The sequence below is a fragment of the Triticum dicoccoides genome, chromosome 1A (genome assembly GCF_002162155.2).
Source record: "Triticum dicoccoides isolate Atlit2015 ecotype Zavitan chromosome 1A, WEW_v2.0, whole genome shotgun sequence".
NCBI classification, from domain to species: domain Eukaryota; kingdom Viridiplantae; phylum Streptophyta; class Magnoliopsida; order Poales; family Poaceae; genus Triticum; species Triticum dicoccoides.
Window position 1 is genome coordinate 220634824 of NC_041380.1, and position 21671 is coordinate 220656494.

At 40.7% G+C, this 21671-nt stretch overlaps 1 protein-coding gene across 2 annotated transcripts; it reads left to right on the forward strand.

Moving 5' to 3' along the window:
• Positions 1-12930: 12930 nt before the first annotated feature.
• LOC119267055 lies at positions 12931-21383 on the forward strand. 2 transcript variants are annotated; one of them, XM_037548359.1, is made up of 13 exons: positions 12931-15211; positions 15297-16038; positions 16139-16898; positions 16991-17143; positions 18856-19089; positions 19163-19415; positions 19504-19611; positions 19705-20011; positions 20087-20279; positions 20386-20484; positions 20564-20817; positions 20911-20986; positions 21150-21383. In XM_037548359.1, the coding sequence occupies exons 3-13, from the start codon at positions 16140-16142 to the stop codon at positions 21249-21251; spliced, it is 2538 nt and encodes an 845-aa protein (XP_037404256.1). In that variant the 5' UTR covers positions 12931-15211; positions 15297-16038; position 16139; the 3' UTR covers positions 21252-21383. The 2 variants fall into 2 exon arrangements, with proteins under 2 accessions (XP_037404256.1, XP_037404264.1); XM_037548367.1 differs by lacking the exon at positions 18856-19089.
• The last annotated feature ends 288 nt before the right edge of the window (positions 21384-21671 follow it).

Here is a 21671-nt window from a genome sequence, read left to right on the forward strand (position 1 = left end):
GTGACCTTCCCTGCCAACTCTCTCTGACCTTCTCATTACCATCTCGCCCACCAAGTCGTGGCCATCACCGGACTCCCCCCATCTCTCCCACTGAGTCGTGGCCATCTCCATTCATGCCGTTGTTCGGGCTCCGGCCTTCGGATGTGGAAATGAAAAATTGTGAAGTTTAGATTCTATCAAGCTACAGGTTCAGTGTTCTCACTTTTCTCTGAACAATTCAGATTTCTGCACCTACATTACGCGACGCAGCCTCTGCTGCCCACCCGGTTGCGTCGAGCAACAACTCGTGCTCTCTAGCGTGTGAGTTGCTGCTGCCTGCTAGTGCTACAAGCACGCGAGTTACGTACCCTCCCTCTTTCTTGAATTCGTGCAACCAGGAGCATAGTACTTTGATGATGAATTGATTGTAAATGAGTGCATTGTTCATGAGTACGTTGGTGCAGATCTCATGTGCTTCTGTATGCACATGTGGATGATGAATTGGTTATCCAGTACACCCATTCAAATATATGTGTTTCTATCTACTTTGTATAATCAAAATTTGAGATTTGTCAACTGATGTGGAAACATTGCTTGATAAATTTGTATGTTGCTGGAGAGAAAAAGTTCTCACGACCTTTTGTATATATGAAACCTAGCTTTTTATAATAAAAATGCCCAAGTAATTCATATTTGAAAACATCAGGAACTTTGATGGAGAAAAAATGGTAACACAAATAAAACATAAACATTTTTTAAGACAAACACATGTAAAATTCGTGCGAGAAGTTCATCTTTTTGCAAAGAAAAACTTCACAATGAGAACAAAAGGAAGGAAAAGTATCACAACACAAAATATCAAACATGATCACCACATGAAACAAAGCAAGTTTGGAAAATAAAATAACATTATGTTTTTTGAGTAAGATTAACCAATCAATCCAAAAAAAAGTTTTACGAAAATAAAAATTCATAAAAAAAGGGATTCCTTGCTTCTAAATAAAAAAACATGAAGTTCAAATTTAAATAACTGAGAAGTTCAATATTTATTAGAAAGTCGGGAAGGTGAAACTAAAAATATAGTGTAGTTTAAAATGTTTTTGAAAAAACAAAATTTCCCCGTTTCTAAAAAACCTAGAAGTTCAAATTAAAATAACTGAGTAGTTCAGTGTTCATAACTTGGATTTATTCAGTTCCTAAAGAATAAAAACCAAGAAGTTCAAATTAAGATAACACGGAAGTTCGATGGTTATATAACATGAAGAAAAACAAGCTTCAACTATAAATGTGTTTAGTTGAGAAGTTCAAATTTGATAAAATAGAGAGTTCAAAGAAAATGTTATCACTATACTAAAAAAAGTTCCCATGGATTTTCCCATTATTGAAAAAGGATAACCAAAAGTTCAAATTGACATAACACATGACTTTGATGCTTATTTCTAATAAAAAGAACATTGTTTTACGGTTTCAAAAAATGGAAAAAGAAAGTATTTCAAATAAACCAAGAAATCCAAATTATAAAAATAGAGAAGTTCAATATTTATAAAAAAGACAGATTTCTCTTCGTTACTAAAGAATAAAATTAAAGAAGTTCCAATCTTAAAAAAAGGAGTATTTTGATGTTTACGGAAACTGAAATTCTTTCCATTTTTAGGAAAAATATATGTGTGAGGTTCAATTTAAAAAAATGTTTCATGCTTATTTGAAAACATTTTTTTTCTAAGAATAAGAATAAGAAGTTCAATTCAAAATAACAGAGAAGTTCGAGATGTATAAAAAAACTCAGATTTGCTGCAAGAAGTTCAAATGCACCTCTGTGCATGGTTCAGAATTTATATTGCGGGGCGTCCGACCTCCAATTACATGTTTTAAAATGGCAAAAAGTGGCGTTCGACCTTCAATTGCTTGTAATTCGGCGTATACACAAAAATGCGACAGAAGTTCATAGTGAAAACAACAATAAGTTCAAGTACTGCAAGGATTCCATTTCTGGTAAGAAATATAAGTATAGAAAAATAAAAGCCCAAAAGGTTTGTTGAAAGAAGTTCAAGTGGTCTGTCCGGTGAAGTTCAAAAAAATTTGCGAGAGAGGTTTACTTTGTATTTCCATGTTCGAAAACACAAAAAGAAATTATTTTCTTTTGCGTTTTAAAATAATTATCTCAATCCATAAAGAAGTTCAGTTATTATTTGATAGCAATTTGATTTCAAAAAAGAAAATAAAAAATTTAAATTATGAAAATGGAAAAAGTTAATGTACTACATGGTGTGTGTTTAATATGAAAAAAAGGAATAAAAGGCAAGGTTTTCCTCGTTATTAAAGAATGGAAACAAGAAGTTCAGAAATTAAATAACAAAGAAGTTCAAGTTTTAATAATAAAGCGCTTCAAAATTTCATAAAAAGATTAAGAAATAAAACTAGGAAGTCCATATTAAAAAGATGGAGAAGTTCAATGATTATAGAAAACTCAGATTTTCCTCGTTATTAAAGAATGGAAACAAGAAGTTCAAAAAATTAAATAACGAGAAGTTCAACTTTTAATAATAGAGTGCTTCAAAATTTCGTAAAAAGGTTTAAGAAATAAAACCAGGAAGTCCATATTAAAAAGATGGAGAAGTTCGATGATTATAGAAAACTCAGATTTTCCTCGTTATTAAAGAATGAAAACAAGAAGTTCAAAAATAAAATAACAAGAAGTTCAGCTTTTAAAAATAGAGCGCTTCAAAATTAATAAAAGGATTTAGAAAATCAGATTAAAAATTCATAAAAAAACTCAGATATTTTCACGTAACCGAGAGAAGTTCGGATTGAGAACTGCCAGAAGTTTACGTACCACACGGTGTGCATTTTGTATTAAAAAGAATAAAAAACTAAGTGTAAATTTTTTGTTGTTATCAGTTCAAGTCCTCCGTCTGAGAAAGTTAAAAAAATTATTGTGAGAGAGGTTTGTACAAAAGGAATATCATTTGTGTAACAAGGACGAATGGATGAGAAAATTACAAACGAAAATACATAACAGAAGTTCAATGTGAAAACAGCAGGAAGTTCGACTACTATACTGAATGAATTTCAGATGAAAAACTTTTAAAATCGTCGCGAGTATGAAAAAACGATCAACACAGAAAAGTTGCGTGTTTACATTAGCTTTCCACTGGTATATTAGTTGCTCAATACCGGCGAGTGTTCCAGTGAGTGGATGGATAGCTATGGGCAAAAAAAGCACATGAAAAACAGAGTGAAGTTCAAGTAGACATGCCGAGAAGTTTAGGTTCTTCACGCGGTGCATTTTCAAAGAATCTGTTTCGCAATAAAGGCAGAACGCATGATCTATCTGTTTTTGAAATTACTTAAAAATGGCTAGGAATCAGAGAAAACCATCAACATGAAAAAGTTTCGCATTTTCCGTAGCTTTTCAGCGGTATATTATTTGCCCCATTCCGATAAAGTTTGTAGAAATTACGGCAAAAATACGTTTTTAGCCATTTTCAAAACTGACATAAAACCGTAATGAATTAGGAGAAACAATATATACAAAAAAAGTTTTGCATTTCTTCAATCTTTCCAACGCCATCATTTGCTGCATTTGGACATACGGTTAAAAAATTAGCTCAAAAATACGAACTCGGTGGAACTTGTACCGTTTTCTAAATTACTTTTAAACCATTCAAAATTAGAAAAAACTTTTAACATGAAAAAGTAGCGCATTTTCATAAGTTTTCCAACGCCATATTATTTGCCTCAATTGGATTAGCCATTTAGAAATGACATCGAAAATATGAACTCGGGTGTTCCGTTTGCGAAATTCTACGATTTTCCGAATTACTCTTTAACCGTAGGGAATTATAGAAAACTTTCAACATGTGGAAGAAGCGGTTTTGCAGCAGCTTTCCAACGCCATATTATTTGCCTCATTCCGATAAACAGTTTAAAATGCGATCGAAAATATGATTCTCGTTTTTTGTATGAAGGAAAAACGGTTTTCAAAACTGCTCTTAAACCGCTTACATTTTGCCAAAAATTTAACTTGGGTCATGATACTGGTGTCCATGGCTTTCCAACGGTATATAGCAAGCCCCATTAGGACACCTTTTTGCTGAAGTTCAACCTAGTACACGGGGAAGGTCAGGCACGTTACTCGGGAAGTTCATGTTGTGTTCAGAATACTATTCTGATCCCGTGATCACAATAGTGTTTATGTGTATATATATATACTGCGATTTTTTCAATCACAGTTCGGACATGCGCTCTAGCGCATGCACACCCAGGGAAAGGAACCCTTAACGGAAGTATTCTCTCTCGAAGATGTTTCTTACATAATGTAATATAACATAAGTAGCCGGATACAACTTGTCTGTTCAAGCAACTATGACCCCTACGCCTGGTTTCCATGCATACCCCGGTCTATTCGGCCGCACGGGTATTCGGAAACACTCCATGCCTTCGAGTCGAGATGTCGAAGCAAAAAGGTCGGTCATGACAATCGTTTTACAATCCAGCTAGAAGGAAAGTACATAGTCACTTAGGACTCAAAAAATTCCTCCTCTATACCGTCCAACAGGCGGTCTAACTTACAATCCTGTTGGGAATATCTAGCGGCCACCTCTACTTGGTCATATACTAAACTAACGGGAATTTCTTCCCCATTTGACCCTAACGGTCTGACCCGGGCCATGTGATTTGGATCCAGCTTGGTATACCGTGTTTTCACCATGGCCCAGGCCTCTCACGCACCCTCCCGGCAGGCCGATATCTTCCATAGTCGGATACGCCGCCGCGCTGCCTTGAACAGCTCTACAAGCTCCTCCATATTCCCCGGAGAGGAGGCGGATGGCCATAAGGCCTTGGCTACACTCCGCATTGCCTGCCGAGCTTGCTCGTGCAATTGCGACAACACTTGCAGAAGATCACTTGATGATCCAGACACCTCCTCTTCGGGACGGCCCGTCAACATACCTGCAATCATGGCTATATCAGCTATTTTTACCTCCAAACTGTTATAAGGTAAATTCGACCATGTACTGAATATGCCGCCTCGCAGCTTTTTGTTCTCCTTCACGGAGTCGGCTAGCTGGGCTCGCACATCTTTCAGGTCTTCGCCCAGTTTGGTGCTTGAATCCTGGAGTTTGTTCTTCTCCTCTCTAACACGGGTCAGAACGCGCTCGCCTGCGACATGTTGTCTCTTCGCCTCTTTTTTGCTCGATTGAGCGGCCTTCAGTTTCTCTTCCAATTGGTCTGACGACCCTGTTATGAGACAAAGCAGTAGTTTCAACATAGCTGGCATATCATTTTTGTTTCTCGATGGAGGGAAATATTACCACAGGATGCCTTCCTGAACTTTTCCAGTTCGGTGGTAGCATCAGTTAGTTGTGTCCGGCACTGCTCCAGCTCTTGGGCTAGCAGATCGTTCTTCTTTGTAAGAACCTGGTTATACAACGATCCTTAAAACATTTGTCCCAACTGCTTCAAGTCTCGGGGGCTACTGGCACATGGTTATCAAATTCGGACAAGGTAAACTTACCTGCACATCTTTCAAATGCTGCTCTGTGGCTCTCTTAAGCCCATCTCGAGCAGCCCGGATGTATGCATCAGCCGAGCTGAAGACATCAAACGCCTCTTTTGAGAAGCGGGGATTTCGTAAAACGGCCCTCCGTTGCCGGTGATTCATGGTGCTCTCCACTTTCGAATTGGTGACGGACATATTTTTGAAACCTTCGGTAGAAGGACAGTCCGACGCCACTCCCATATCGTGCCCCGTCTCTTCGGCTGGGGCCGAATCCTGGCTATTAGGAGTACGACTGGTCGGGTCCCCGGACACAGTCCATCGAGCCTTTTGCATGATACAAGACGAACAGAGGAGTCACAGTTGGACGCGATTGCTAAAAGAGCATAGTTGCAAACCCATACCTCTTCAAGAAAGGCCCGACTGTATCTCTGTTTGCCTTCCTCTTCGAAGACCTGCCCGGCGTGGGAGCTGCTCTCTTTGGAGATTCCCCTGGGGCAGCATGACACGCCGAACGCCTCCCCTTCTAAGCACAGGATGGTACGGTGGGTGAGGAAGAATGAGAAAAACCCTCTTGGACAAAGTGTCTCCTGATTACTTACATGTGAAGCGGGGAGAAGACCGGGATAGTCGGCGATGATGGCCACCTCTGTGCCGTCATAGCTCGTTTGGTAAAACGTCCCATTGTCGAGCACCACAAATATATCCGGATCTTCTTCGAATCCAGGGTCAAGGTCCCTATTGTGGCCCTCGGGCTGCGGGGCGGGGCTGTGAAGCCCCTAGGAAATCTTTCGCCAGTGTTGTTATAAATGGACGGGTTAATATTCATTGAACGAAGCTCGGGGAGTGGAATGAGTAGAGCAGGGGAGCTGGGGGCTTACCCAGCTAGGAGGACTGTACATGGAATATCCTTCTCTGTGCGTGATGCACAGGAACTCCTCTTCCTCACCCTTGAACAGTTCGGCCAATATTTTGGCTAGGGCGGCAGGGGTGTCCGGACCCTTCCTACCGCAGCGAGAGGCGTCATCCTCCCCATTGTAGTTACACATGGGAAGTCCTTTGTATTGGAGTGTCTGGACCCCCCGCACTATGGAGGTCGCCATCACTTCGGCTATCATATATCCGGACTGGGCAAGCGTCCTGATCTTACTCAGGAGTTGGCGAACTTCCGCACTATCTTCCTCTCGAGGCTCCGAGGATGCCAGCTGTGGCGTTTCTTCAGAGGAACACTTGTAAACTCAGGGAGACCCCTCCGGACTAGATCTAGAAGTACGACATCCTCGATATAAAACTACTCACAGGTCCACTCTTCGGAAGCTTTCTTCCGTGTGCCGGATAGGTATCCGGTCTCAGCAATGCGCCATATTTCGGCTCCGCCCACTTCAAATATCGATCCCTCGTGGTTACGCGGGACAAGACAAAATAACCTTCTCCATAGATCAAAATGGGCCTCACAACCCAGGAACAGTTCGCATAAAGCGAAATAACCGGCAATATGCAGGATGGAGGCTGGGGTAAAGTTGTGCAGCTGGAGGCCATAATATTCCAGAAGCCCTCGGAGGAATGGGTGAACTGGAAATACCATGCCCCTTAGCAGATAGGGGACGAAGCACACTCGCTCCCCTGCAGATGGATTGAGGAAATCCTCCGCCTGCGTTTTGCCGTTAAAGGAAGCCAACCCTGCTCGAACAAGGACTAGATCCGCAAGGGGGAGAAACCCCTGCGTTTGCAGCTTCTCCAGCTGACCATGGATATAGAGCACTTCTCCCACTCACCTCTCTCTGGGCCGCAGAGACGGGAGGAGGTGCTGGGGATGCTAGACATGTTGGAATGTTCTTTCTTGGCAACCTTTGAGGATTTTCTCCGCAAGATGTTGGATGGATCTGGGATCCAATCTCGTTAAGTAGACAGTATCCCTCGCATGGCTAGGGTGTTATGTGCAAAAATACCCTGACCTCTCGCATTCGCTCGACACGTGGAAACTGAAGTTGTTGATACACAAAAGCCAAGGGGAGTAACATTAAATGGAAGGCCGAACATACTACTTGGGAGTCATCGGTGGAGGAACCTGCCTTGCAATGTCAAAGACAATCTATGCGCCGAACACCTCATCATTGAAGACTGGTTCAGGGGCTACTGAGGGAGTCCTGGATTAAGGGGTCCTCGGGTGTCCGGCCTGTTAGCCATGGGCTGGACTGATGGGCTATGAAGATACGAAGACCGAAGACTGCACCCGTGTCCGGATGGGACTCTCCTTGGCGTGGAAGGCAAGCTTGGCGACCAAATATGAAGATTCCTTTCTTTGTAACCGACCTTGTGTAACCCTAGATCCTGCCGGTTGCTATATAAACCGGAGGACTTAGTCCGGAGGTAGAGAGATATATTCATTATCATAGTCATACAGGCTAGACCTCTAGGGTTTAGCCATTACGATCTCGTGGTAGATCAAATCTTGTAATACTCATATTCATCAAGATCAATCAAGCAGGATGTAGGGTATTACCTCCATAGAGAGAGCCCGAACCTGGGTAAACATCGTGTCCCCTGTCTCCTGTTACCATCGACCTTAGACACACAGTTTGGGACCCCGTACCCGAGATATACCGGTTTTGACACTGACACCTTGCCTTTTCGATCGTTGCTACTTTTGTGCTAGCCTTCTTAAGGCAAATCTATTTAACTTATGTTTGTACTAAGATATTAATGCTTTCGCTGACTCTTGTGTATTCGAGCTTATGTATTCGAGCCCTCGAGGCCCCTGGCTTGTAATATAAAGGTTGTATTGTTTTAATTTGTGTCTAGAGTTGTGTTGTGATATCTTTCCGTGAGTCCTTAATCTTGATCGTACACATTTGCATGTATGATTAGTGTACGATTGAATCAAGGGCGTCACAAGTTGGTATCAGAGCCGACTGCCTATAGGAATCTACCTTCCAAACTCCTTGGCCGAAGTTGAGTCTAGTCATTACAAAACTTTTACTAACATGGCTGTGCGGCTTACGAGCCCACGTCACCATTGGGTGGTAGTAGGATCTTTTATTCCTCGTCTATAATCTAGGACTCTAATCTCTCTTCTATTCGGGTTAAAATGGTTTTACTAACTCTAACATTAGGATCCCATGATCACATTCACCTGGAGAGCCCCTTATTACAGATGATCGCCTGCTGCACCAGAAGATTCTGAAGATACTCTATGATGTTCTCTCGAGACTTTGTGCAATCGCTTTTGCAATTCCCTTTCATCGATAAACCCCCTATGGATACCACGTACACTTCTCATTCATACAATCATTCCTTGTTGATATTGTTATTACAAGATACCCCAAAATTCTCTCTATTGTTCCGAGAATACTTTATGCCCACTGTCTTGCAGTTCTTTGCCACCTGAATACCCCTACGAATAATTTCTCGCACTTACCGAGTATCCACTCATGCCAGTTGATTCATGTATTTCACAAAAGTCTTCGAAATACCTTTCGTTCTTCCAAAAATCCTCAACAGCCTAATGCTCTTGAAATTCTTGCTTGCAAGCATTATGATTAATCCCATAAGTCTGGTAATCTTATTGGCATCCTTTGTCATTATCATTTTGAGTCCATTGATTCAATATGTTGCGAATGCTCGCAATACTCAATCAGATCCTAGGATTCATCCTTCTGACTCAGGCGTCATTTTTAAACATGAGCTGGATCTCGACCAATCAAATTGTCATCGATTGTACCCCTAAGCTTACTGAATCTATCCATCTGTAATCACAGTGTTTGCTTCTAATCCCTTGATTTGGAAAGCATAATTTCTTTACATTTGAGCTTTGAATTAGTCAATTGTTTCTATAATCTGATCGCTTGCATTCTTTCTTCTTCTGGTTGAGTACCGTTACTCACATTAGATCCTTTGGTGGACTATTATACGACCGTTCGTGCATATTCTCAAAACCTGGAGTTCTTTCCTTGATACATAATGCCATTGGTAAATCCTATTCTCTGATTTGGCCAACCATGCTCTGCTTTCGATGCTGGTGATATTTACTCATTAAGCTTGTGGTATATGTTCCTAAGAGGCCCCGATGGGCTGTACCTATGCCTTTTCTAATCTGTGTGAAGCCGGAAACTACTACGGGTCATACTCTACTGGTGTTATGTCAGATAAAAATTCAACACTACAACTTCGTCGAAGGAGAGAAGTGAATGAAAGGTTATGCATTAGAAAAGTGGGAGTCGACCTTGAACTATGTGGTCATGCCCATAGACACGATGTAGATCCTATCATGGAAGCTTCTTGTAATAATAACTGTTTCCTTGATAACTATCATCTGGTATATGTGAATTGATCCTCTGCAACCGTGGTTCCGACCAAGATTGTTCTTCTTTGATCCCATTTCTCGGACAAGTTAAAACACTTGTCTTCTGCAGAGCAATACCCTAGTCCAACCTCTACTTTGATCTTTCGTCGAGTATTACCCCCCTGGTATCTCGAGATTGTCACAAAACTGCATAACTTCTTATGAGTGTTTCATCAAGTACTACATTCTCACTGATTCCAAATTTTTCATGGGCTTTGAGTTACTAAACACTCAAAGACACCGATAACTTAATCGAGTCTGCACCATGATTAAACAACTCTTGGTAACCTTCATTATTTACGAGTTTGAACTCAATCACATCATTCCTAGCCTGCTTGGCTATATCATTATCGTGCCGATTTTAACTGTGCTACCTGGTCCTTAATCCCGGAGCACAACTTTCGATGATGAGCTAAGCTTACGTCGATCTTTCTCGTCATATCATTTCACCTTGTACATCAAGCTTGATTTCGAGTTTGTGTCATACCCGTGGTTCCAATAACCTTTTGCTTCATCATTTCTTTGACTTGATGTCATCGCTGATTGATTACATCTTCATGAATCTCTCGACAAATGTGTCATGATCATCATCAACATTCTGAAATCTTCCAGGATATCAATCGAATTCATAATGATAAATACCATCCTTGCCCTCGAAGATTTGTATTATCACCGACCACTTTATTGCCTTCCGTTCAACACAAACTTGTTCGTGTTTTGTGTATACCTTGAGTTCCTTGCTATCCAGTTTGTATTGTGTTCTACCTTGAAGTATTGCCATCTTTTATGTCAAGGATGTCTTGGAATTTCACCGCCTCTTGAGAATTCTTGATAAAAGTGATACTTATCACCATCACCATTCTTTCTTGGTCCCCGTGTTGATTCTAACCAGGATACCAAGAAGTGAACGGTGCTCCTTGGATTCTGTACTTCTAGCAACCCTATTGCTTTGAAGTTAATGGTTAACAGTTCATTGTTAGACTATTAGTTATTGAACGACCATTCTAACATTGATCATGCTAACTAAGCCCATATCTCGGGTGCACCTTTCAACCAATGTTTAATTGTGTATGTTTTTTCTCAAGCATACATCATTATATCATTTGATCTGACAAATGTTATCTCCTTGTTCATATAATTGTGGAAATCCATCTTTTTGGAAAATCTCAATGAATTTTTGATGAGTCCATCAGCCACCTCCTCGTCCCCTCCTTGGTTTAATGATGAACTCTTTTGTGGAACTCGCTTCCATAGTTCATTTCTCGAGGATCTTACAATGTCATATCATCAATTTGTGTTGCACCTTTTCTTCTCGGGCATCATGAGCCTGAGGTATCCTAACACCGATCAGATCTGAATCTCGATCAGATATGATGGTTGAAACATATTTCCAAGAGTTATAACATTGGTCTTTATATGACCCGGTAAGGTGATGTCATGCCTAGCACACCTGGCCGAAGAACCTATTATTATAGTTTCCCTTTTAGCAAGGTTAACCATTCTTCCATGAGGAAAGTATAAGACTTATTCTATGAGTGTTCCCGATGGATCCTTTGTGTATGCAAAGTCTGACCTTTGCTTGAAGACCATGTCAATGCTATCCCGAAGCATGTCAATGGTACTACGATTTTTGATAAGAACATTTGAAGCACAATGCTAAAAAAATCTTTGTTAATTATCTGAACACCGTTGTATTGGTAATGCCATGAAATTTCTCTCCCCTTTCCTAAAGGGTTTTCTATGTTATATCTTGTCATGGATATCATGGTCTGCTTCTCCTTGGGAAGGATATACCCCTGAAATACGTGTTTAAACACATTTTCCTTTCCATTGTTCTGTTTAATTTGATAATCATATTATCCTTTCCATTGTTTGGTTTAAACTTTCTTGAGGTCTATATGATCTAAGCAGTAATATTCTCCTGCTTATGTAAACACCTCGGTGTACAGTTCTGTCAGTAAGACCCTGTTACTATTGTTGATGACATACCGATAACCACCGATGGACGAGAACTTGGCTTCATATGTGATTCATGAGGCACCTTCCTAGTGATATGTTCCGGTATCAGATGCAATACTTAATCTTGATGCTTTGAACCCCTTCCACACTCTTTTTCAGGCATCGAACATTTCCCCGCCTGCTTGAAACTTCCCATGACCTCCTTACTTTGCTCTCGATATTTTCTTAAGTTTCAATTCGAGAGTTACTTTCTGCCACCTTCACCGATGTTATCGACCAGATAGACAACCTTGCAGAGGTTCGTTCTCCCAAAATACCCATCCTTTATTCTTGTGTAAGTACGATAGAGTTCCCAAAGAAAGGATGTCGACTTCGTCATGATGGCCTAAAACAGAGGAATGAAGACGTCAATGTAATGGATCGATCTCTTTGAGAAGACCCGTTAGAATTTCGTAACCAAATCCATTCCCCCTTACTCCCGCTCCTAAATCTCGGGACGAGATTTCTTGTAGTGGAGGAGATTTGTAACACCCCGATAATTAAATTAATCTACAGTAACCTCACCCTAATGTGCCAAGCCATCACAATTAATTTTCTAAACCTCACTTTGATCCAAACCTGATTCAAATTCAAATTTAAATTAAAGTCAAAATAATTAAAGTTTTCAAATGGCAAAACAAAAATGTGGGTTGGGTTGAAAATTTTCACTAACAATTTTTCATGAAAGGATCAACATTTTTCAGAATGATAAAATGCCCCTAAGCTATTTGTAACTGACCCATAAAGCTTTTAACTGAACCATTTCAATTTAAATAAATATGTAAACAAGTCAAAATTATTTTAACTTGTTGGCTAGCCCAAGATGTTGCCAAGGATTTATGTGTTACTTTGCACATTTAGTTAAAACTGTTTAGTACCTAAAACTAAATACAAGTTAGCAAACAAAAAATAAAGAAAACATAAACTACTGGGTGCTCTGGCCCATGTGGCTGGGGAGGCCCAGCCCAGCTGCCCTCTTCCCACCTCCTGTTCACACGAGGGCGTGGAGGCCATCCATGGCGCCCCGGCCAGGTGTCGGACATCCACGCCTCCTCCCTCTCCTACAAGACCCCCTGCCCCTCTTTCTCCCATCTTGGAACCCTAGATCTCTTCTCCCTTGCGCCCCCATATCTCTCCCCTCGCCCTCCCTGCCCTGCCCGAGCACCTCGAAGCCATGGCCACCGTTGTCTGCGTGCCCACCGTCGTCCCCATCGCCTAGGCCTGCGCCAGGAGCACCACCGGAGGCCGCCGCTTCTTCTTTGCCCACCAGGCCAAGCCGGAGAGCCCTCACGGTGCCGGATCCATCGCCTTCCACTCCGCCACGGCCGCCACACTTCATCGGTCGATCCGCTGACCTCGCCCACCTTCGGCCTCACCGAGACGCCTGCGACACTCTCTATGAGCCCCCGGTCCCTCGCGACCTCTCCCCTCTCTTCCTCGTGTCCCGTAGAGGCACGCCCGATCTAGTCTGATCTCCGCCGCCGCCAGGGTTCGTCGTCGGCGCCCCTGCCAGCCGCCACAACATCTGTTGCCCTATTGCAGCCGCCCACTGCGGCCTGCCGTGCTGCCCGACTCAGCCTCGCGCCCCCTCCTGACCAAGCCCACCTCCGCCTCACGCCCACGGCCACGACCAACGGCGCCCGACCACGCTCCCTGCACGCCATGCCTACTACTTTGTCGCTGCTGCTGTTGCCTGCTTCCTACTGCTACTTCTTGCTACTGTTGCCGTTGTTGGCTGCTCCTCATGCGGCTGCCACTGCTATCTATTGCTTTTGCTAGCTGCTGAGCTGCTAGTCTGCTCCTTTCCCTGCCTGTTGCTGCTGCCTTGCGGCTCGACTGCTATTTTAACTGATGCTGCTGCGGCGCCCAGCCGCACTCGCCGCTGCTTGCCGGCCCACGGCCTTCTACGCGTGCTTGTTGTGCTGCACTTCGGCCATAGCCGGCCAGACATGCGTGCACACAAAGCATCCGGCGCTCCTACGCATGCCTTGCATGCTCATGTGCGTGCTTGCAGCCAGCCAACATCGATTTGTTTAGTGTTAGGTAAACTTGGTTGGCCCAATGACATGTACCTCACTTTAATTCTACACTAGTTTAATTTTTGTGCCAATGACAAGTGGGCCACCACCTCTAGTTTTGACCAGTCATTTTGACTGTGTTGACCAGCCCCTGGGTCCCGTTGTCATACACATGGGCTAGGTAGCACTATGTAACAAAAGTATTTTATTGTCTTATTTTTGAATTAAAATAAATTCATAAAATGATTAAAACTTTAGAAAATCATATAAAATAAACCGTAGCTTAGATCGAAATAATTTATATATGAAAGTTGCTCAGAAAAATATGAAGAATCCGAAATGCCACGAACATGCAACCATCCCCCTTCTGTTCGTCTGTCCGAAAATGCCGGATATCAGGAATACTTTCCCGGATGTTTCCCTCCTTCGCCGGTATCACCTATCCCTGCGTTAGATCATCCCTGGCACCGCGTATTGCCTTGTTATATTTTGTGATGCCTTGTTTGCTCCGTATTTACTGTTTTTTCCCCCTCTTCTCCGGTAGACCCCGAGACCGGTGCTGATGCCACTGAGTACGACTATATCAACGATGACTCGTCTTTCCTTGCCAGAGCAACCCGGTAATCCCCCCTTTGATCAACCATATATCGCCCACTCTCTTCTCCCTTATTCTTGCATTAGGTTTGCTACTGTTATTGATTTCAATGCTCCTATTCTATTGCATAGCTTGTCATTGTTGTGAAAATGCCTAGGAGCTCTCGGCGACTCCCCCCATTGTAATCCATCCCATCCACCGGCATTCGTATTCGCACTCACTATATTAGTTCCGCCGTATTCACATCATTTAACGTGTACTATTCATTTTTAAAGTATGGTATATAAACTGAACAGTGCAATGCGCTTTCTCCTTTGTCCAGGCAATTTCACATCATCCTGTCCTTCTCCCCACTCGCCCGCCAACTCCCAACCACCCATCTGGATTTAATGCTCACGCTTCACAATCTCCTGCAACGACTCAATCCAAAGCTACAACGGTCATCGGCTCAATCCAAAGCTACAACGGTCATCTTCCTCCTCTCATCAGATATAAAATGCTTGCAGCTAGCAGCTTCCTCACTACTCCATATCATACCGTCAAGAACATTTCATACCACCCATTCAGAACAGCTTCCTCCCTTGTACATGGTTCTCATTGCCATGTCTAGCTCAACCCATCCCATGTCAAGCTCCAGCTCCCCCCTTGTTTCTCTTGAGGAGCAGCCACCACTTCCACTCATGATCTGCCCTTTCTGCAACAATGGTATGGTTTAGTGGTGGGTCTCTCGCACGTCAAACAATCCAGGCAAGCACTTTTACAAGTGCGAGCACGAGTGGGTATGTCCTAATTCTTTTTCCACTATCTCTGTACTATCCTGTTCTATCCTGTAACCATCTTCCTTTTTTCTTCCGATTTTGCCAGACTCACAAATGCAACTTTTGGAAATGGGAAGAGAACTACATCAACATCATATGAGCCAAGTGGCCGAGGCTGTTCACCGTCCCTTCCCGCGAAGACAGGAAATTCCACCGCATCATCTTCGTTCTCCTTCTGGTCGATCTGCTCGCTCTGCTCTTTGTATGCTGCAAGGTCGCATGAAGCCGGCGGGAGCTCTCCCGACTAGTGCATGTCCATCAAGTTCAAGCCGCTCTTTATTGAATAAATTTGTTTATCTGTATTGTCTGTAACCAGCTGCCATCCACTTGCAAATTCTATTTTTTATTTTAATCCACCTTATGATTAGATGTTGTAATCATGTATCAGAACTAGTACCCCTTTCACGCATTCGTAATCAGATTTATGATGTATGAATTTTTAATTATCCACCTTCTCCATTACCTCTGTCATTATTGTTCATTATTTACGTCCATCCCACACCACATTGTACCATCTCTCAATAAATAACCTCTCCCCCCAAAGTCAACATTCCCTGCCCAAAAGGCTGCTTCAACAGGCATAAATGCTCCTGTGCAACCATCAATATCGTCCACCGGCTGTCCCAACACGCTTGCTTCCTCCAATTATAAACCCCCCTACACATATCTGCACAAATGTATTCCATCCCAACCAGACACCCAATCCGTCCACCCACGCCATAGGCTTCACCACGCATAGCAAGACCTGCTTTTATCTAAAGATTTCGTATCTTCATCATTTAACCAAGGTATGTCTCAAACAAGCGTACATGCTTTCCCATCGGTTGCATCTTATTTCATCCCTAAAAGGAGAAAACTAACTACTTTATCAATTTTTTCATGTTCCAGGATGTCATATTCACGCCCTAGTTCATCACGCTTGATCGAAGAGGTGCTAGATGCAGCTGACCAACTCGATGACAACTCAGATTCTCATCCGGGAGGTTTAGCACCAACTTCACGCACGTCCGTAACAAAAGTTGTTTCTATTGTTTCGTCTTTCAACGAGTACAAAAGATTTCTTGTTAATGAAATTGGTTGGGGAGGGATTCTTAAACTCCCAGCACTCGCCCGACTTAATCTACGTTTTAGCAAGTGGTGGATGAGTCGTCTTGATGGGCCTTCCATGTCTGTACACCTAAATGCCACTAAAAGGCTTCGTTTCTGGCCTGGAGATGTTCACAAAGTATTTGGTGTGCCATGTGGGCCCAAAAATATTCTTGGGCCGGATGGCCAATGCTCAGAAACGACTATACAGTTCCTACGTTCTGTTCTTGGAATGCCAAAGAAGGGAAATCAAGTTCTAAAAGCTGCTGAATCCAACCTCACTCGTCCTTTGTCTGAGCATTGTTCTAGTAATTTAGAGAAAGATTGTTTCAAGATGGCATTCGTTATTTTCGTTATCGGCCACCTTCTTGCTCCTTCTAACAAGCACGACACATCAATAATTGACTATTGGGGAGAAATAGCAAACACTGATAGGATAGCTGACTTTGATTGGTGCAACTACGTTCTATCCGATTTGATTTCTGCATCACAACAAGTTCAATCAGACATGCGCAATAACAAGTTAAAGACCCATCTTCAAGGATGTCATGTATTCCTCCAGGTACGACCTGTAGATCTACATATGTTATTATTACTTGTTGTTTTTAACCGATTCCATGCGCTACAATTATAATTATACTTCACACTATCCAGGTATTTGTTCTTGACAACCTAAACCTCGGAATTAACAATATCCCTCACGATACTTATCCAAGAGTTGCCTCCTTCGACGATAACAAATTACGACGCATGATATTGGCTACCACAAGTACCGACAAATTAACGTGGGACTACTCTTGTGCTCCGGTACAACAATTCGCGTCCTTTTTTTCAATCTCACAACAATGCCATTGAATTATATATATCCACCAAACCTCCGTTTTATTATTACTATATACAAATTGTTATTCATGCAAATTCACTTAATATATTCTACTATATTTTATTCCCTTTCAGAACTGGGGCATCGTTCAATTCAATTTATAATGCAACATGGCCATCAACCGCCAATCGTGCTCACGTTTTTTTATTCACGCGTTCTAATTATCTTACTTATATACATATATTTGTACACATTTTCCAATTATTACACAATGTAATCCTTTTCCAATGCCAAATAACATACGTCTTTTCCAACGAATTTTAATATATTGCACTTTTAATCCAATAATTAATCTGTACATTTCTCATCAAAAAATAACATGCTTTCTTTCACATGTTGTCCTTTTCCAATGCAAAATAACAAAAGTATTTTTCTAACCACAAATGACAAAAACCTTTGCCCATTAATGTTTTTTTTCATTGCACACTAACATAAAAACTTTTCACATGCAAAAAATCTAATGTACTTATCAATTGAACAATAAGAGTTTCTTCAACCATATTTTAAAACCATTCACACATTTCACATTGAATTAGTCAATAATCAACATTTTATCACATTCATTTTATACATCCCTTTTTTCATCGCCACTTACATGTCAATCATTACTTCATATCGTTTATTAATGATCCCTACATATGATTTCTATGCTTTTCACCATGAATTACTAACGGGCATCAACTGCCAATAGTGCTCATGTTTTTTTTATTTCGCCGGTAAAATTATTATACTTCATCGCATTTTCATTTACACATTTTCCCCTCAAAATACAATTTCATCCCTTTTCAATGAAAAATAAAATGTTTCTTTTCCTTTAATATTTAATATATTATCCTTTCAATCGAATATAAAACCTGTACATTTTTTAGGCACCTTAACACGATCATTTTCCAATGATTATTATTTTCCATTGCAAAACATCCTAAGTCATTTTCGATACACAAATAACATAATTATTTTTCCATGTTTATTTTTTAGATTCAATTATAATAAATAATTTTCCCAAATAAACAAATAAAACTTTTTTTAGATGCAACAATAACCGTATTAATTTTCATAATCTATACTTAATTATCTAAGTGCACCGTTTATACTTTATTAAAACAATTCCTTCTTTCCTCACATTACTTAAGTATTATTTTTAAAGCATGCATACATTACACATTGACTAACCCACTAATCAACATTTCCTCACATTTTCTACAACCTGTTTTTTGAAGCACTTTCATGTACATCAATATTTGCATTCCTAACATTTATCACTTCCTAACCTAACCTTTATCAATAATCACACATTACCATTTTTTTACATTTTACAATAACGTCATGACAAACTGACAAACCCTTCACAAGTTTTAAATTTCAATTATGTTACTAATGCTAAACAGCTATCGCGTCCAACGTCACCGTCTTAGTCCAAACAAATTACTAATTCGAAATCTGTCAGTAATACTCAGAAATATTTATCTAACCAAACATGACAACTTATTGCACTAATATACAACATTTAAATAGCTTTTGACCTTTATTGTATTCAATATTATAGTTTTCCCACAAAAGATGGTTTTATTTCCGAAAAATTCGTAGTACTTCTCGGGCGCTAACCCACGATAATTGTTTATCTGACTGTCTGCAGATACGATCACCCCACGATAATTGTTACACAAGGAGTACATTTGACTTAGCCGCTGAAAATCTTTCCCGGACAATGCCGCAACGTAATCAATCACCTACTCCTACTTTACGTCCTACCATACCAATATCTACATCATTATCTCTGAAGACACCACGAACTCCAACCACACCAGCCGTTCCACATACCACTGTCCACGACTTTGCTAACTACATGAAGTCCAATTATCCTCATATAGTTAGTGCAATATGTCTGATATTAACGATCATTCTATTATTGAACCACTTATTAAACTTTATTCTTACTACAGGTGTCATCTGATATTGGTATACTTCTAAGACGCAACAATGCCATTGTAACTAGAGAAGCCACATCATTGCGGAGTTCCATTCTACGCGAGAACACGACATTTCTTGACAAACTAATGTCCCTTCTATCATCAAGTTGTATTTGTTGTAGCATTCGGTCTCTTCCATGTATAATGCAGAGTTCGCCTCCTATGAGCACAACTCATCAAAATTTAGCTTTAAGTGGTCGTAAATTGGACATGTCAGATTCTGAAGGTTATTATTACATTCATTGTTATGTCGTACAAATAACTCATTTCTTCTACACGTTCCATTCCTAACGTGTAATTCATTCATTGTTCAGGTGAGACTTCCTCGTCCACAAGCAAGGTCCCTTTTTTGAACCGCACTACACAAGATAGTGTCCCAACCACACACTCCAAGAAACGACCTAGGATTAACTCTCTTCAAGGTTTGGTGTTTTATCCTCGGCAAGAGTTCGATTAATTTCATTCTTTCTTACCTTCAATTCACTAACCTATTCATTTCGCATGTATATCACCAGCAAATTCTGTGACACCTCCGTCATTTGCCACCACTTCAAATAAGCCTTCAACACTACAGCTAGCTAAGACATGGGCCGACACAATCGCTTGTGGTGTTTTGATGTTCAATGATGACCAAAACATACCTGATGGAGCCGTTACTTTTGCCCAATTATCTGATCAGCTGCCTACTAAATCAGCGTCTCGCCATCTAAAGTACGCTACTGACCATTGGACTGCACGTGCTTATCAGCCTAAACTGAGTATTGACAGCCTTGCTTCTGTTGAACAATTCATGAACAAACTATCTGAAGATGTTGCTAGGAGGTATGCCACTTATTACATACTGTTTAAACTTTTTGCACTACATAATACACAACTCTAACACCATTAAATTTGTAGGCCTTGGGTCAGACATGATTATCCAAGATTCATTTCAATCAATGGATCTTCCATTAGAGACCAGTTAGTTGGTGATACACCACTAGACCATGAAGTATGCTCTTTAATCGTCCGGACTATTGTTATTAATGACAACATTTTCCTATATCCCTCAGGCGGCTTTTGGCGTATTTTCTTTGAACCAGATTTATCGGTCAGTTCAATTAACCATTAATTTCCTGTTACCTTATTGTTATTTTATTACCGACACTACGGTTCCCTATACACTTTACGTATTTATTTAATTACCTTCTATGCAGACATGTATTCTTGCTGGCGAGAATCTATGGGAAGTACGCTCCATACAAAACCAATTCCTTAGCCAACGAGCGTCAACTCATCTATCAAATTGTAAAATGGTAATCAACATTTACCATTTCAATTTATAACATATTATATTTAAATATAAATTTAACATTAGGTTGCCCACCTACACAGTTCATCATGCCGGCAACGCTTCAGACTGGCTGGTGTGCTTACGCATGGGACATGGAACGCAAACTTATACACATACTAAACCCTTGTGCCGACTCAGCCCAATATAGCTCTGTAAATACCACACACGATTGCATCGCCGAAAAACTTCATGTTGGCCTTTACTCCTGTCTATTCAAATTTTTCAATACCTGGCACGTCGACTGTTTGAATTGGAAGAAAGTATATGATATACTTGCCTCCGAAGTTTTCACCAAGTGAGTATTTCTAAACCATGCCCTGTTTTCCTACTACTTCAACCCCAGATCAAACAAACATGATCTTTTTAATTTTTCTATTTTGCATCACAGGGATGAATCTGACTTGGCTATGATTCAAATGGCCTGTTCTTTCAACGGCGTTGGTGTGTCTGAAATGCTTAACAAGGTAATAGAATATATAATTCAGTCTTCTTTTTTATAATATGATTGTTAGATTCCTATAAAGCATTTTTAACTATTTTTCCAAAATACTATTTAATTCCACCGGATTTTAATTATTATCTTTAGCAGCAATATCCAACATTAAATCTGCTTGTTTTTACTTTCAGGTAAATGTGAGGATCCAAAAAATTAATTTGGTTGCAGACGTTGCCAAACTCATTCACAACGCCGGAGAACCGCCTGTCGAGCTTCACGCCATAGTCAGCTAGAACATTTGTCATATGGATTGTTCCATGTGTTCTGATCATATACTATTTATTTTACGTTGCATTCAATAAGTCATGTCTTTGGAATGTAATATTTACTTACTTTGTTTGCCAAGTTATATTGAAACATTAATGTTCTGAATTCGACGTACTTAATGTCCCTCTTCAATTCATAAGTCACTCTTATTCCGTACAATTGATACATTTTTTATATTTACTTACTTTGTTTATTACTGTGTGAACAATCCTTTTAGAAACTTCTATTTTTTACATTACCGACCTTACTAGAATGGATGTTTACCATTTCAACTATATTTATCGTTCATTGCAATTTGACGTCCCAACCAATGTACCGAATGTGTTTTCTTCATCCTTACGATGCAATCGTTGTTTATCTTCTGTACATGACGAAAAACACAATGC